The sequence below is a fragment of the Lissotriton vulgaris genome, chromosome 5, assembly GCF_964263255.1.
Source record: "Lissotriton vulgaris chromosome 5, aLisVul1.2, whole genome shotgun sequence".
Classification (NCBI taxonomy): domain Eukaryota; kingdom Metazoa; phylum Chordata; class Amphibia; order Caudata; family Salamandridae; genus Lissotriton; species Lissotriton vulgaris.
In genome coordinates this window covers 1,708,326,849-1,708,342,491 of record NC_141693.1, presented here as the reverse complement: position 1 = coordinate 1,708,342,491, position 15,643 = coordinate 1,708,326,849, and the positions used below count along the sequence as shown (strand labels likewise).

Genomic DNA, 15,643 nt, shown 5'->3' with positions numbered 1-15,643 from the left:
GATACGCATGAGTGTTGGATGGCTGTAGATGGGTCTTGGGCAGGTTTACTGTGAATCCAAGATCGTGGCGCGACTGCACGGTTTTGTGAGTGTGACGGAGAGAGCTTTCTTGCGAGCTGGCTTTTATGAGCCAGTCTTGAAGATATGGGAAGACGTGTGTGTGTTAGCTTCGTAGATTAGCTGCGACTACTTCCAAGCACATGATAAAAACTGTGGGTACGGTAGTTAACCTGATTGGGAGCAGCTTGAACTGATAGTCCTGGCCTGCTACTACAAACATGAGGTATTTGCGGTGAGCAGGATGTATTGGGATATGGAAATAGGCGTCCTGTAAGTCCAGAGTGGAATGAAAGTCGCCTTGTTGAAGGAGCGGAAGCACTTGCTGGAGAGTGCCCATGTGAAAGTAGTCAGACTGAATATATAGATTTAGTTCTCGGAGGTCTAGTATAGGCCTGAGAGAGCCATCCTTTTTGGGAATTAAGAAGTACAGGGAGTATTCCCCGGTCCATTGATTCTTTAATGGAACTGGTTCTATCGCTCCTTTCTCCAACAGAGAGAGAACTTTTTTTTTTTTTTTTAGAAGATTATGATGTCCCCATGACATTGTGTGTGACCTTGGAAGAATGTTTGGGGGAGTGTCTAAGTTCCAGGCAGTAATCATATTGGATAATTTGTAAAATCCATTTGTCTGAGGCGATGGTGTTCCAGACTGGGAGAAATTGAGAGAGACATCCCCCTACAGGAGTGGAATAATCGGGATAGCAGAAGTCACTGTTTGCTATTTGCTAGAGAAGTGTGTTTTGAGTTGCCTCTGCTTCTTACCCTACCACTGGCTTCAGTCCTATCTGACGGGGAGGCAGCAAGCAGTGACAAATCCACCTTTTGCATCTACAAAGAGCACCATCCACCATGGGGTGCCGCAGGGGTCAGCAATAAGCCAGATTCTATTTAATACATATCTGCGCCCACTTATCCCTATCATTAAATCCTTTGGTATCGAACTAGTGAATTATGCAGATGACACGCAACTCATGTTCTCGCTGGAAGGGAATCGGGCAGTCTATGGATAAATATCATGAGTGCATGCAAAGCACTACAAACTGGCTTAGAAATAATTATTTGCAATTTAATGGAGACTAAACGGAAATTGTTTACTGCATTCGCCCTCTGTCCACTGACTTCCGGCTTACCCCTTCAGATAAATCACTACCTCCAGCCAAAACAGTGCGTAATCTGGGGGTTTTAATGGACAATAATCTTCAGCTGGACTCACAAGTCAATAAAGTAGTTGGCACATGCTTCTCCTTGATTAGAGCTTTACGGAAGATCCTTCCACTACTGCCAGTCACCGCCAGGACACAAGGTGTGAGGTGTGTAATCCTGAGCAGGCTGGACTATTGTAACTCCTGGTGTCCTGGTGTCTGGGGGCACCCAACTTATTGATACTGAAGTTACAATGAATCCAGACAATAGCAGCAAAATTAGCTCTAAATAGGCAGCGTAGGTCCTCCACATTTTTAGCTCTAAGGGATCTCTACTGGCGGCCGATTCGACAAAGAATACAATTTAAAATCTCTTGTATTGTTTTTAGAGCAGCTCATGGCTTGGGACCTAAACCATTACAGAGAAAATTCTCGTGGTATGCTCCCTCGAGAAATCTCTGCTCAGCAACAACATATCTGGTGAACACTACAAGATTTAAAAGAACTAGGACAGGGGGCAGAGCCTTCAGCTCTGCAGTGTTGCGGCTGTGGAATGCTCTCCCTCCCGATATTAGAAAAATTCAGGACCTGGCTGTTCCCGAGGGAGGAGTAAAAAAAAGAAAGAAAAAAAAAAGATGTGGAGGTGATAATGATCTGCCTAGATACCCCTCCTGTCCCCCTCTGCCCCCCCTCTTTTTTCCCTGCCCATTTCTGGTCTGGTTCAGAAAAGGGGGTGGTGATGAACAGAGTGTCTGAATTAAGCAAGCCACTCTTACCCAGTCCAAAGATCAGGGCTTGATCCATCACCGTTATTTATCTCACTGCCCCATCCCAGCTCAGAACCTGGCTATATGCAAATCAGTCTGTCCCTGGCCCAGTGCATCATGGGAACAGGGCAGACTAAACTACCAAGCCAATTCTTCACCAGAAAGGAGACAAGCTACCGGGGACCGGTTTCTGGCATTTCAGCCGTCTTCGGCCCGGCTTGCTTGAATCCTGATGGAGCAGTGAGAAAGGGACTCATGTCTGAGTATACCCTGCCACACCTATAGTGGCCAAAAACGATTCAGAAAAGGGGGTGGTGATGAACAGAGTGTCTGAATTAAGCAGACCACTCTTACCCAGTCCAAAGATCAGGGCTTGATCCATCACCGTTATTTATCTCACTGCCCCATCCCAGCTCAGAACCTGGCTATATGCAAATCAGTCTGTCCCTGGCCCAGTGCATCATGGGAACAGGGCAGACTAAACTACCAAGCCAATTCTTCACCAGAAAGGAGACAAGCTACCGGGGACCGGTTTCTGGCATTTCAGCCGTCTTCGGCCCGGCTTGCTTAAATCCTGATGGAGCAGTGAGAAAGGGACTCATGTCTGAGTATACCCTGCCACACCTATAGTGGCCAAAAACGATTCAGAAAAGGGGGTGGTGATGAACAGAGTGTCTGAATTAAGCAGACCACTCTTACCCAGTCCAAAGATCAGGGCTTGATCCATCACCGTTATTTATCTCACTGCCCCATCCCAGCTCAGAACCTGGCTATATGCAAATCAGTCTGTCCCTGGCCCAGTGCATCATGGGAACAGGGCAGACTAAACTACCAAGCCAATTCTTCACCAGAAAGGAGACAAGCTACCGGGGACCGGTTTCTGGCATTTCAGCCGTCTTCGGCCCGGCTTGCTTGAATCCTGATGGAGCAGTGAGAAAGGGACTCATGTCTGAGTATACCCTGCCACACCTATAGTGGCCAAAAACGATTCAGAAAAGGGGGTGGTGATGAACAGAGTGTCTGAATTAAGCAGACCACTCTTACCCAGTCCAAAGATCAGGGCTTGATCCATCACCGTTATTTATCTCACTGCCCCATCCCAGCTCAGAACCTGGCTATATGCAAATCAGTCTGTCCCTGGCCCAGTGCATCATGGGAACAGGGCAGACTAAACTACCAAGCCAATTCTTCACCAGAAAGGAGACAAGCTACCGGGGACCGGTTTCTGGCATTTCAGCCGTCTTCGGCCCGGCTTGCTTGAATCCTGATGGAGCAGTGAGAAAGGGACTCATGTCTGAGTATACCCTGCCACACCTATAGTGGCCAAAAACGATTCAGAAAAGGGGGTGGTGATGAACAGAGTGTCTGAATTAAGCAGACCACTCTTACCTGGTCTGGGGCTAGCCATTTATTGGCACATTGACATCATGGTAACTCTTAGCGCCAGGATACCTGTTGGGTGACAGTGCGCTATATAAATCCAGCTTACATTACATTACTGTTTCCTCTAAATGGCCTCTTGATGAGGGCGATTGGTTGTTGCCCTTGTAAGAGGAGGAGGGATTTTCTGTGGTAATATTTATGAAGCCGTCCCTGTAAAAGGAGCGCCGAAAGGAACCCCTATTTGCAGGCAACTGTAAAGCCCCCATGGACTTTGCGACCTCAGTGTCCTTTTTCATTTTTTCCAGCGAGGTGTCAACTGCTGGACCAAAGAGGTGTTCCTTATCAAAAGGCTGATTGAGAATGGAGGCCTGTACCTCGGGTCTGAAACCTGGATTTCTCAACCATGTGTGTCTACGTAGTAGTACACTGGTGTTTACTGTGCGCGCTGCTGTGTCTGCTGCATCTAATGCACAATTGATGGAGGTATTGGTGATAAGTTTGCCCTGCTGGATAAGACCATTTGCCTTAGATTTGTGCTCCTGAGGGAGAAATTGCATAAGTTTTACCAGCTCATCGTAATGAACCCTATCATATCTGGCTAGCAAAGCCTGAGCATTAGCAATGCGCCAGTGATAAGCTGCTTGTGAGGCTATCCTTTTGCCAGAGGCATCAATTAACTTGGACTCTTTATCAGGAGGAGGGGCCTCACCTGTAGGCTGTGAGTTAGCTATCTTGCGAGCATTAGAAACCACAAGCGAGTGTAAGGGCAGCTCACCCTTGATGTAGGCAGGGGAGGTAGGTGCTGACTTATATTTCTTCTCAACACTGGGTGTGATGATTCTTGCCCTTACAGGGTCTTTAAACACCTAATCTGCATGCCTAAGCATCCCTTTCAGCATTGGTAGTGTATATAGTTTTCTGAGGGGAGCTTAAGGTCTCAAACAAGAAGTCCGCCTCTAAAGCTTCCTTATGTAATTCTACCCCATGGTAATGAGCAACCCTATTAAGAAGCTCAATGTAGCCTAAACCGAAAATCATAGCAAAGGGCCAATGTGGTGCCAGAAAATTGTGCCGAAAAAACGATTGCATTACTTGGAGCTCAATAAAATATTTCAAAAATATCGTAAATCTTTAAAAACTACTTAGCTTGAATAAATAGTGGAACACAGTGTAAGCACATATAATATAAAAATATATAAATTGAGTCCCTTTAAGATGGCGATTGTGTCATCACACGAAAAGTAAGGAACTCTATTTCCTTGTACTTGAGAACGCAATAGATCTAATGGATGGGCTTTCTCAATTTACATTGGACCGGTTATGCTGAAATTAATGGGATACTGTAAAATAGATGGATGTATTAGCCCTCATTATCAGGACCAATACAAGGCTCTGATATTATTGGTCTCGGGAATATGTACGTTTTAAGTATGTAACAGTATGACACTGAATTTCACTTAGTGTCACAGAGTGTGTAACCATTGACTACTAAGCATCTCTACCCCTAGAGAGTTTAATTCCCAAGTGGAATCGAACTGGCGGCTTTGGGAAATAACAAATAAACATTTGTGCCTACAGAAAATACCACCCAGTAACACCTACCTGAAAAGGGCCCCAAGCATAGGTCTCACATTAAGTAGCCAAGCACAGTGAATCCTCTGTGGTTTATGAGGCAGTACTGATAAATGGGCAGTGAGCACAGCATTGCAATTATGTCACACTCAAAGTGCTATACACAAACAGAATGAGTACACAACATTATTAGAACTACTGTAGCCCCTGTCCAAACCTAATGCGGATGATCAGGGGGAAGGACTAAGGAAGCTACTACTATGATGTAGACAAAAGGCAAAGCACATACCTGAGCCAAGATCTTGTATAGTGGTTCTAGCACAAATTCAACAAAACTGCGCTGGGCGCTGCTGGATGGCGCTTTCTTTGTGAATTTTCGCCTGAAGGAGGTAAAGAAAGCTGTACATTGAAAATCAAAACACAAACAAGGCCACCCAATCCTCCAGGAGCCTGGGTATCAAACTGTTAAGTATTAAAGGAGAGGGTGAAGGAATACTTTAGGGAATAATATAAATTAATACACACAAGTTGGTGTCATTATTACAACCTAAACAAATATATTGACCAACAAAAGATATGAAGAGCTTATTTTGATGAATAAGTTATTTTTTAAAATATTTTTGAAATACCGATGATGCACAAGAAAATAGGGTCAGAACAGTCACACTCACTGAACTTTGCCACACAATTATTACATGTACTATGAAGAAATATTACGGCCAATGAGGAATATTCCTAACATTTCAGTCTTGCAAGTCAACAGTACATGAGACCATCCTCAAGTCTACCCATTTGGTTCCAGGAAAAGATACAGGAAATCTCTTTAAAATTAATTATATAAAATATATATATATATAAAAAAAATACATATATATGGGAAAACACAAATTGTGAATAAAATAACTAAATATCAGAGGTAACAACGGCTCTAAAGAGGCCAAAAGAAACGAATGGGTCATAAATAGGCAGCTAGCGTAGCAGACAGATCAGTCTTACTAGAATAATTAATGGCAAATGAAACCAGTGGCAACAAAATGTGATGGAGCTAAATAGATATCCTGTAAAATACAACACTGTCACATAATGTCAGAAGAAGCATAAAAGTGGAAAGTGTCAACATATCGTATAATCTCACGTACTCAAGCATAGAATTGATCATGTATAAATAGAATGTTAATCTGCAAATCCTATGAGAAATCACTTCCAACATGTTAGATTGCCAACAACTGCAAATATCACACTACAATCACAAGGCTCTGGCAAACCCTGGAAAGATTACCAAGGAAACACACAGGAGCAAACACTTGAATCAGTTGATAGCGGAACAGTCTTAAATGCATGGATCCTGACATCTTGGAATGGGCCTGGGGACCGTAATACAGAACGGGTCAGTATTAATACAATATTCCATGTGGGAAAGTGGATTATTAAGTGGTTTGATTTTGATGCCTCACTATACAATAATGTCACAATCTCTATTAGGTCTAGTTAAGTCTATTTAATTAAACCTTTAGCTCAGTCCTAGAGAGCTGTGGCACGAAGCAGTTAGGCTAAGTCAAAGTAACAAATGTAAAGCATTTAGAAGTACCAAAATACCAGGTGTAGGAAAGTGCCCTTTTTGACATGGTCGCCCCCATTTTTTTGCCTGGTACAAGATGTGATTTTGACTAGAAGTGCACTGGGTTCCTGCTAACCAGGTTCACAGTGCCAGATCTTTCCACAAAACTGTACACTTGTGTCCCTAATTGTCAATACCTTTAGCACTCTCTGTAAGAGTTGTTAAATGTTACCCCTGGTACCAAGGGCCTGAAGTACTAAAGATAGTCCCCCAAGGGGTCCAACTTGAACTAAGGAACCCCTCACTAAACTCATGCAGGGCTATAATAGGGTGCGTGTTTTGGTGAAGCCAAAAGTGAAAATACGACATGACATGCATCCCTGTGTGCCATGTCCCCTAACATTGCATGTAATATCTGTAAATCACACCTACGCCAGGTTTTACAGCCCGAAGGCAAGGTGCCTTAGGATTTAGGGCCCTGGTTTTATGGTATTTATTTTTTTGACATTTCCCTCTGTATTTATCCATCTATATTTTTTGCAAATTTTATCTGTATTTATCAATATTTATTTTGGGTTTTGTGGAAAAATGAAGCTCAAATTAGTACATTTCCACATATATTTAACCAGTAAATATGCACTCATGCTTGAATGCCTACTAGGTGTCAATGATGTAAAAACTGCAGAAGGTAAATTAATGCACTTTTAAGAAAATATGCAAATTTCATCATCAACCTTGTGCATTTCTACTGCTGTTAAAGCCTCTTTACTAAAATTCCTTTCTTTTTTAGCTCAGTTACCTATTAATCCACACAGCTATTGGCCTGCCAGTCATGGCAGACAGTATTTAGAATTACTCAAAAAGTAATCCAATTCCCGTTTTTATCCACATTTAAAAATAAATACAGACAAGAAAATAAAAACTTTTGGTCTGTGTTTATCTGTAAAAATCAGTAAAAACGGAAAACAGGGAACATTACTTATATTAGATGTGAGGAAATCTGTGCATCAGCAGATATGCCCCTGTGCTGGTCAGTCCATTACTGCCAGTACAAGTAATCAGGGAAGCCATTGCTGGTAAAAAATGGTTCCACAGATACACGATGACTTCATTGAAATGCTTGGTTTCAAACAGCTCATATTCACAAACCCATCCTGATTCTAGCGGTGGATTTGGGAATACATGCACATAGAGGGCACCCTGTGTGTTGGCTGACCGGTCTCTGTCAGCCTGCCACTTGAGACAGATTTCTGACCTCCCAGGGCAATGGCCTCTGCTCTCAGGAGATCAGAAAAATAACCTGCTTGGGAAAGGGTGTTTACAACCCCTCCCGCAGGATGACCTGCTGATTATCATTCCAAAGCAGGGGAGCTTCAAAGACGCTACTGCAGATGGAATGTGAGCCTGGAACTCCTCAGTGGAGAGGAAGCTGACTGACCGCCATTGTCCAGAACCAGGAACCAAGACCTTCCGAGAAGAAGCAGACCTGCTTTCCTGCAGCCAACAAAAGACTCCTAAGAGGACTTCGTGACCGCAGAAACCAGATGCATGAAGACATGAAGACACCACTGCACCAGTTACTCCAAGCCCGAGTTGAAGTGGGCCAACTGTGTCATTGTGGCCCTCCAAAGAAAGACACCACTGTGGTTTGGCCCCCAGAGAACTCTCTAACATCACCTACAGCCTCTGCATGCAGGTCCCCATGCCACAACTGCTCCCGGTATGGAAAACTCTACGCATGCACCTGTCACCCCTAGGCTGAGGAGAAGAGGACCAAAGGTGTCCCTACGTCCCAGAGCATCATGAGGCATGAGCTCCCGTTTGTTCAGCCCAAATTTTCTCCCAGTCAAATTCTGAAGCCTCTTTTAGCGAAGACTGATTGCTAAAGAGTAACACTGGGTAACCAATGTGGTTTTCCACCCCTACACCAGGCCGCCCTAGTGCCGCTGGTGGGTGTTCTACTGGTGCTGCCTTGAACCTCGTCCGCCACTCACCTTAACTTCTGGAGACTGGTCCCGTAAGTCGCTGTATTGTGGGGCAGGTTTCTTGACCCTTGCATATATCCTTCCGAGAGGTTCCCCCTGGGCCCAACAGCTCTGTCGTATAAGGCCCAAGCTCCTCACGTTCAGTTCCCTCTGGGGCGAATCAGGTACTCTTATCAGAAGAGGGATTCTGGGGTGGAATCTGTTTAGAAGCTGGTCCCGCAGTCTTCTTGACTTTTCTCTGGTAGGGCTGGTCTGCTTTTTTCAGGATCCAGCCAGGTGCAGAGGTCAAATTCGGGGTCAGGTGCCCAAGGTTAATAAATGAAGACTGGGGGAATTGAAGATCACAATTTGAGTAAAGCGGAGTCAGAGATCGATCTCCTGGAGTTGAGGTAAGTACGAAGGTGGGGGGGCCACAGGGCAGCATTAAAGGTCCACCCGCAGCAGCATCCGGGTGCAGAGTGCCAACACTGCATCGGGCACCCAAATGCAATTCAACGGGGAAGACCAGTTTTGGAAAGTGGCTGCAGGCTCTGGCCAGATGTTTGCACAAAGAAAACCCACAGCTGCCCTGGTAAGTTCTGATGCTAGGGGACACCTTTGGTCAAGCTCCCCAAGATCCAGGCGCTTTCGGGTGCAGGGGTGTTTTTTGGCGTCGGGAACAGCTTACCGGGCAGCTCGTGGTCAGGGGGTGGGGGGAGTCTTCGGATTCAGGCTGCAGGTGTCGAGGTAGAGTCTGGCAGGGGTCAGCCCACAGTGGATTCTGGTTCCGAAGCACTGGGGAACCTTTGCAGGAACAGTATGACACTTGGACTCGGGCTGTGTGCAACGGGTGCAGATGTGGGTCCAGAGGCAATGTTGAGGTTCCTCAGGGCGGTTACTTTTCTGTAAAATTGGTTTCTATATGACCGGTCTGCTGTCCACTGGAGATCTTTATATTAGTCAAAGGCAGGCAGTCCTCCCAAGGCTTTGGAGGTCGCTGAGCTGCAGGACAGGTCGTCTTTTGGCGTAGGATCGTCGAGGGCTGCAGACAGGTTGATAGGGCTGGGGCCAAATCAGTTGGTGTTTGCAGTCTTCTCTGCTGGTGCGACGCTATAGTGTCCGGGTCTTCTTAGGTTGTCAGGATTCTGCTTTCAGGTCTGGGGAGCCACCTAAATACTAGATTTAGGGGCGTTTAAAGGGGAGTGTCTACACCCACTATTATGCTACCCTCCTGTGCGAGGGGGCATAGTCCTAGCCCTGAGTGAATAAGAACCACCATCTTCAAGATGAGCGCTACTGAAAAGTGTGCTTTAGTTCGCCTCCAGCACCTGAGGGGTGGAGTTGGCGAAGGGGGGCCTGTGGTATAGTGCACCTGCCTTAGGGCTGTAAGGCCTGCTGGAGGGGTGACTTCCTATACCTTACAAATGCCCCTACAATATTTAAGTCCATTCTTAGATATAGTGCCAGGTAACCCATCGAGAGCACATGGGCTAGAAACTTCACAACTCTAGTTCCCCAGCACCATGATGGCTTCTCTGAACTCAGGAGTGTTTGGTACCAGACTACTCCTCCCAATAAACCCACACTGATGCCAGCGTGGGATTTATTGGAGCATGTACTCAGATGGCACCACAGAGGTGCCCCTTGAAAACCTACAAACCCTGCTGGTGCCACTGACTGGCTTTACGCTGCCTGCCACCACCAGATATGTTTCTAGATCCCTGGTTCGAGATCCTCTGCTCCCCGGGACCACAAACAAAGCACATCCTGGGCGGCGGTGTCCTACCTCCTCCCCCAAGATGTGCATAGTGCTTGAGAGGGAAGTTTCAAAGGTCTTTCGCCTTTGTAATGCGACCCCCAGCCTCTGTTACCAGCAGCAGATGGCAGCCCCCGGGTTTACAACCCTACGTTGGGAGGGAAAACCAGTGGGAAAACCTACGAAGAGTAGGAGGTGTGCCCACCTCTGCCAACTCCACCCCGAAGGTGAAGGAGGAGAGGTTAAGTACATCTTTCAGTCCCTACCATCTTGAAGATAGGGGGACTCCGCCAATAAGGGGACTCCTCCAATAGGGGGACTCCTCCAATAGGGGGACCATACCACCCACCCAGTGCGTGTAGTCACCACAGGTAAGGGACCAGTTGGCCCTTACCTGCTACTCCCCTGTAATATCTCTACATCTAATATTTAGGGGGCTCCCTTAGACCCTGAACCTAGTTTCAGCCAAATTAAGAAGAAAAAGGATGAAACAGACGCTCTGCAGAAGAAGACTGAAGATGCATACTGACTTAGCCCCAGCCCTACCGGTCTGTCTGCAGCCCTCGAAAATCCTGAGAAGAAACAACACCTGTCCAACAGTTAGCGACCTCCACAAACACTGGCTCTGAAGTCTAGAACTCCCAAGGATAGCATCTCTGTCTGCAAATAAATCACCAAGGTGTCTGGTGCACTCAGGGTCCGTGATCCTTGAACACTCGCAACCTGACACCTCCTGCCTGGGTCCAGGTGGCCCACCGATCCAGATAAGGTTTCCCAGTGATCCTGAGCCCAATTCGAGAATTGGCTGACCCCTCCTGGACTTCACAAAAACACCTGCAGTGTGAATCCAAAAGCTCCCCTCGACCAGCTCTGGTAAAAAACCAGACGTCAAAGGACACCCCTGCACCCAAGGCCCCTGGGATCTCAGACAACGGTGTCCCTATGATCTACAGCATCTCCCCTTACTTCTGCTATTGCTGGTCTCTTGGGTGTAGCCTCCAGTTCGTCACCTGCATCCTGTCTTCAAATCCAAGTTCTTCCATTGAAAATAATTGGATGCTCAATGCTGTATTTGCACCCTGCACCCGGCCGCCTCTGTGTTGCTGCTGCTGTATGCTTGGTTCTGCCTTGTGGCCCCCCCTCGGCTTGCTCCAACTCTGAAAGCTTGGCCCCTTCATTCAATTTACTTACCTGAAAGTAGCGTGACTTCAAGCACCCCCAGTCTCCACTGAAAAGGTATACAACCTTTAGCACGCATCTTTTAGCACGCACTACCATTACCACGCATCTGTTACAACGCATACCATTACAACGCATAGCGCTTTGAGGTGATCTGACTTAGGGAATGGCTAGTGAATAGGTTAATTTACTATCCTATAACCTTCCCTAGTGTCCACGGGGACTGGTGTTGGAATAGTAAATTAAACTATTCACTATCCAGTACCCAAAGCACTATGCGTTGTAAAGGTATCGCGTTGTAAAAAATGCGTGGTAATGGTATGCGTGCTAACATCATACATCCACTGAAACAGATTGGAACTTTCCCTGAATTTGACCCCTGCACTCTACTGCCCAGTGCAGCTGGTGATGCAGACCTTGTGCTTACTAAATGAACTTTACCATCAGTTGAGCCTAAAACCAAAGAATGGAACTGTAAGTTCGGTAGTTACCCGCGAAACTGCATTGCAGTTGTAGTCCTACAGGTTTTTTTTTTTTAAAGTTTCCAAAACCTTTATTTATTCGTAAAAGTGGTACACTGCTCTTTAGCCAACAACCCGGAGGCAAGCAGCTTGTCAACAAGAAATCTTAACCGCAATATGCAGTTTTGCATCCATACACTTGTACACAGCTTCAGAAAACACATTTTATAAATAACAAAAACCAACTAGAAGCGTTTCACATAATAGATCAGTCCACCCTAGGTCTAGTATAGATGTCCATAATGACTCTTTCGTCGTGAATAACATGTCTGGGAGCCTCGGAGACCAAATACCACCCACGCAATTTCCTCCCATTCTGCCCTTTGTGTCTCATCGCGCAGCTCGTGCCCAGTCTTGCACACCCATTTGCTTTCCCGCCATAATCCCACCCACTTAAACCGTCCCCTATCCAGGGTCCGTATCCTGCACTCTATACCTTATATCCCAGTACATCTTTCACGCATATCTCCACCTTCGCACTTCAGCCCCCTCCAATCAGGTTGTCAGTGGTTGCCAGATATCTGCTGGCCTAGAGCGCTGCAGCATTAATTCCCAGTAAACGGTCAACTGGTCTCTACAGTACATGGCCGATTTTAACCATCCCGTCACTGCCAGCGGAGTTTTTTGTTTACAGAGTAGTGCAATCTGCCTCTTAGCCAGAAAAAGCAGGAGGGCAACTAGTTTTCGAGAGGCACATGATATGTTCATGACAAAGCCAAGGAGGGCCGTAAGCGGGTCCGGACTAATTTCCTCCCCAACTATCTACCGTATACTTTCAAAGACTTCCACCCAGTATCTACTCACAGTCCTGCATTCCCATGTCAAGTGATAAAATGTTGCATCGTGCGTTCCACACCTCCAGCAGTTTGCGTCTGCCAACAGGCCCATCCTGAATAGTTGTTTAGGCGTGCGGTATGTTCTGTGTAAGAAATTAAAATGGATCAACCTCAGTCTGTAGTTGGGTGATAAATGTTCAAGTTGGGTGCAACAGAATAGCCATTGTTTTTCTGTAATGCTAATACCTGCCTCCGTCTCCCATTGCAATCTCAAGTCAGGCCGTATCACAGGGGCCGTATCCTGCGTGATTCTGTAAATTCGAGTGACCGGTTTGTTCAGCGAGCTGTTTGCTAATATGTCCTCCAGCGCCGATAGTGTCGGCGGCGCAGCAGGAAACATTGGGTATCTAGACCTGCATGCCGCCCGTAGCTGATAATAAAGGAGCAGTTCGGATGCCGTGGGTGTCTCAGACTCACATATTGCCTGTAAAGACACGAAGGTGTCATCCGGGTAGAGATCCCCCGCCACCGACAATCCGCATTTGCGTGCCCTTTCCGACACAGCTGTGTCCATTAATGGTCCCAATAGCGGGTTTTTACTTAGTGGCATGGTTGGGGCGTATAGGTCAGTTAGTCCCGCACGTTTTGCTATGTTCAGCCAGGCCCATCGTACTGTTTCTACTGTGTCTATATCTGTCGGTGAGCATCTGTATTTGCGATACAGAGTAGTCGTTAATGGTGTGGGTGCGGACACGTCTTTCTCAATTGCCACATGCGGTTGATATGGAATTGGATGTTGCCAATAGTGCAAGTATTGGGCCTGCGCACTATATGCATACAATTCAAAATCCGGGGCTGCAAGCCCACCCTGGCGGAAGGGAAGTGTCAACAGTTTCCAGGTTACTCTGGGTTGTTTCCCTGCCCATACCAGTTCCAGGATCGCGGATCGAATGCGTCGGAAGAAGGAGAGTGTAAGCGGCAGAGGAATATTCACGAATAGGTACAGAAATTTCGGTAGAATTAACATTTTTGTTATGGCTATTCGGCCCGTTAGGGACAGCGGCAGGGTCTTCCCCTTTTGTACTTTGCCCTCCAGCCACTCCACTGCCACTCCATAGTTTGATAGCCATATTTCTTGTATTGAGCGACTAATTCTGATGCCTAGATATTTTACTTCATCCGTCACCCACTCTGTAGGGAATTCGGTGTGGCATTTGCTCGTGCCGTCAGTTAGGGGCAGCATCGTCGATTTTAACCAGTTGATATTGACGCCAGTTAGGCCACTATATCTCACCAACTCACGCATCAGGGGGTCAAAGTCCTCGGCTGGGTTTTGCATGTATATTGTTATGTGGTCCGCGTACATTGACACGAGTAGGCCCCTCGACGTGAAGCCAATGCTACGATGTGTGTGATGTTGCCTCAGACGCGCTGCCAGTGGCTCCGTGGCCATGGCGAACAACAATGGCGATAAGAGACAACCCTGCCTAGTTCCCCTTGTAATATTGATGGAGTCTGAGATTTGTCCATTTACTCTTACCCTTGCTTTTGGGCTATTATATAGAATGCAAATTTTTCGGGTGAATAACTGGCTAAAGCCCATGCGAGTGAATAGTGCTAATAGGAACTTCCATTCGAGAGAATCAAATGCCTTAGTGGCGTCCAATAAGGCAGCAGCGGCTTGTAAATTGGGGTCTAAATAGTGCAGTAAGCTGAATAGTACCCGGATGTTATGGGAAGTCGACCTGCCTGTTACGAATCCCGACTGGTCCGATAGAGCTATATGAGGCAACATGGGTTTCAGTCTATCTGCTAGTAGTTTTGCATAGATCTTAGCATCCAAGTTTATTAGTGAAAATGGGCGTTATGAGTCTGGGCTAGTCGGGTCTTTGTAAGGTTTTAGCAATGTAATTATCACTGCTTCCCTGAGCGACGGTGGCAGTGTCCCCAATTCAATCGCCTCCATGTACATATTATGCAGTCTGGGCACTAGTATATCCGCATACTCCTTATAGAATGCTGCGGTGAGACCGTCCGGGCCTAGCGCTTTGCCCGACGGTAAGCTCACTATAACCGCCTGTATGTCTTCTGTCGTGATCGGCAGATCCATATATTCCCGTGCCCCATTACTGAACCACGCCAGAGCTATCGTGTCTAGATAATCTGTTATTGCTTGATCTTCTGGTGTCACTTTGGAGGTGTATAGTGTTTCATAATATTCTGTAATCGTGTGTAATATATCTGGAGGTGTTGTGACCAGTCTACCATCCCTGTCCCGCAGTTCCATTAATATAATCTGTCCCTCTAGGTGCGCGCAGTAGGTTAGCTAAAGTCCTCCCTGAGCGGTCCCCATCTCCATTCCGTCTAGCCTGGGTATATTTATTGAGGAATTTTACTTCTCTTTCTGCCTCCTCCTGAAACTGGGTGAGTTTCGCTCTGAAGTCGGCACGGGCCCTGTCAGAGGGTGTCGCTGCCAGAGTAGCTTCCAGGGCTGCCAGTTCTTTTTCCAATCTCTCTAGTGTGTTTCGTATAGTGCGCAACACCCCCGTTTTGAGCGCCATGCAGCTACCCCTGACCACCACCTTGCAGGCCTCCCAGAGCGTTCCAGGCGATTCCACAGACCCTTCATTCAGTTCAAAATACTATTTTTTCTCTTAATTCTTCTCTGAACACTTTATCAAGCAGTGCATTGGAGGGGAATCTCGAGCTAAATGGTTGCACATATTGCGCTGGGGTGGCAAGTGACACTCCTACCGGTGCATGGTCTGACAGTGACCTCGGCAGGTGTATTGCCTCCAATACAGATGTATGAAGGCCCCTAGACATCAACCAGTAGTCTAGTCGTGACCAAGCGGCTCTATGAGCAGTAATACATGTGCCTGCGCGCGTCCCCGGGTTCAATAGCCTCCAGGCGTCCACTAGTGCCGCTTCAGCAATGATGTCTCCCAACTTTTGAGCTGCCGTC

The 15,643-nt window shown here is 46.6% G+C and overlaps 1 protein-coding gene across 2 annotated transcripts in view; it reads right to left on the bottom strand.

The window, feature by feature from the left end:
* Positions 1-15,643, bottom strand: part of EFTUD2 (elongation factor Tu GTP binding domain containing 2) — a 253,358-nt gene that overhangs the window by 133,850 nt on the left and 103,865 nt on the right. For both annotated transcript variants that reach the window (XM_086923883.1, XM_086923882.1), the window contains exon 13: positions 5,214-5,304. In XM_086923883.1, the coding sequence (XP_086780009.1) occupies positions 5,214-5,304 (91 nt within the window). The remainder of the gene's footprint in view (positions 1-5,213; positions 5,305-15,643) is intronic.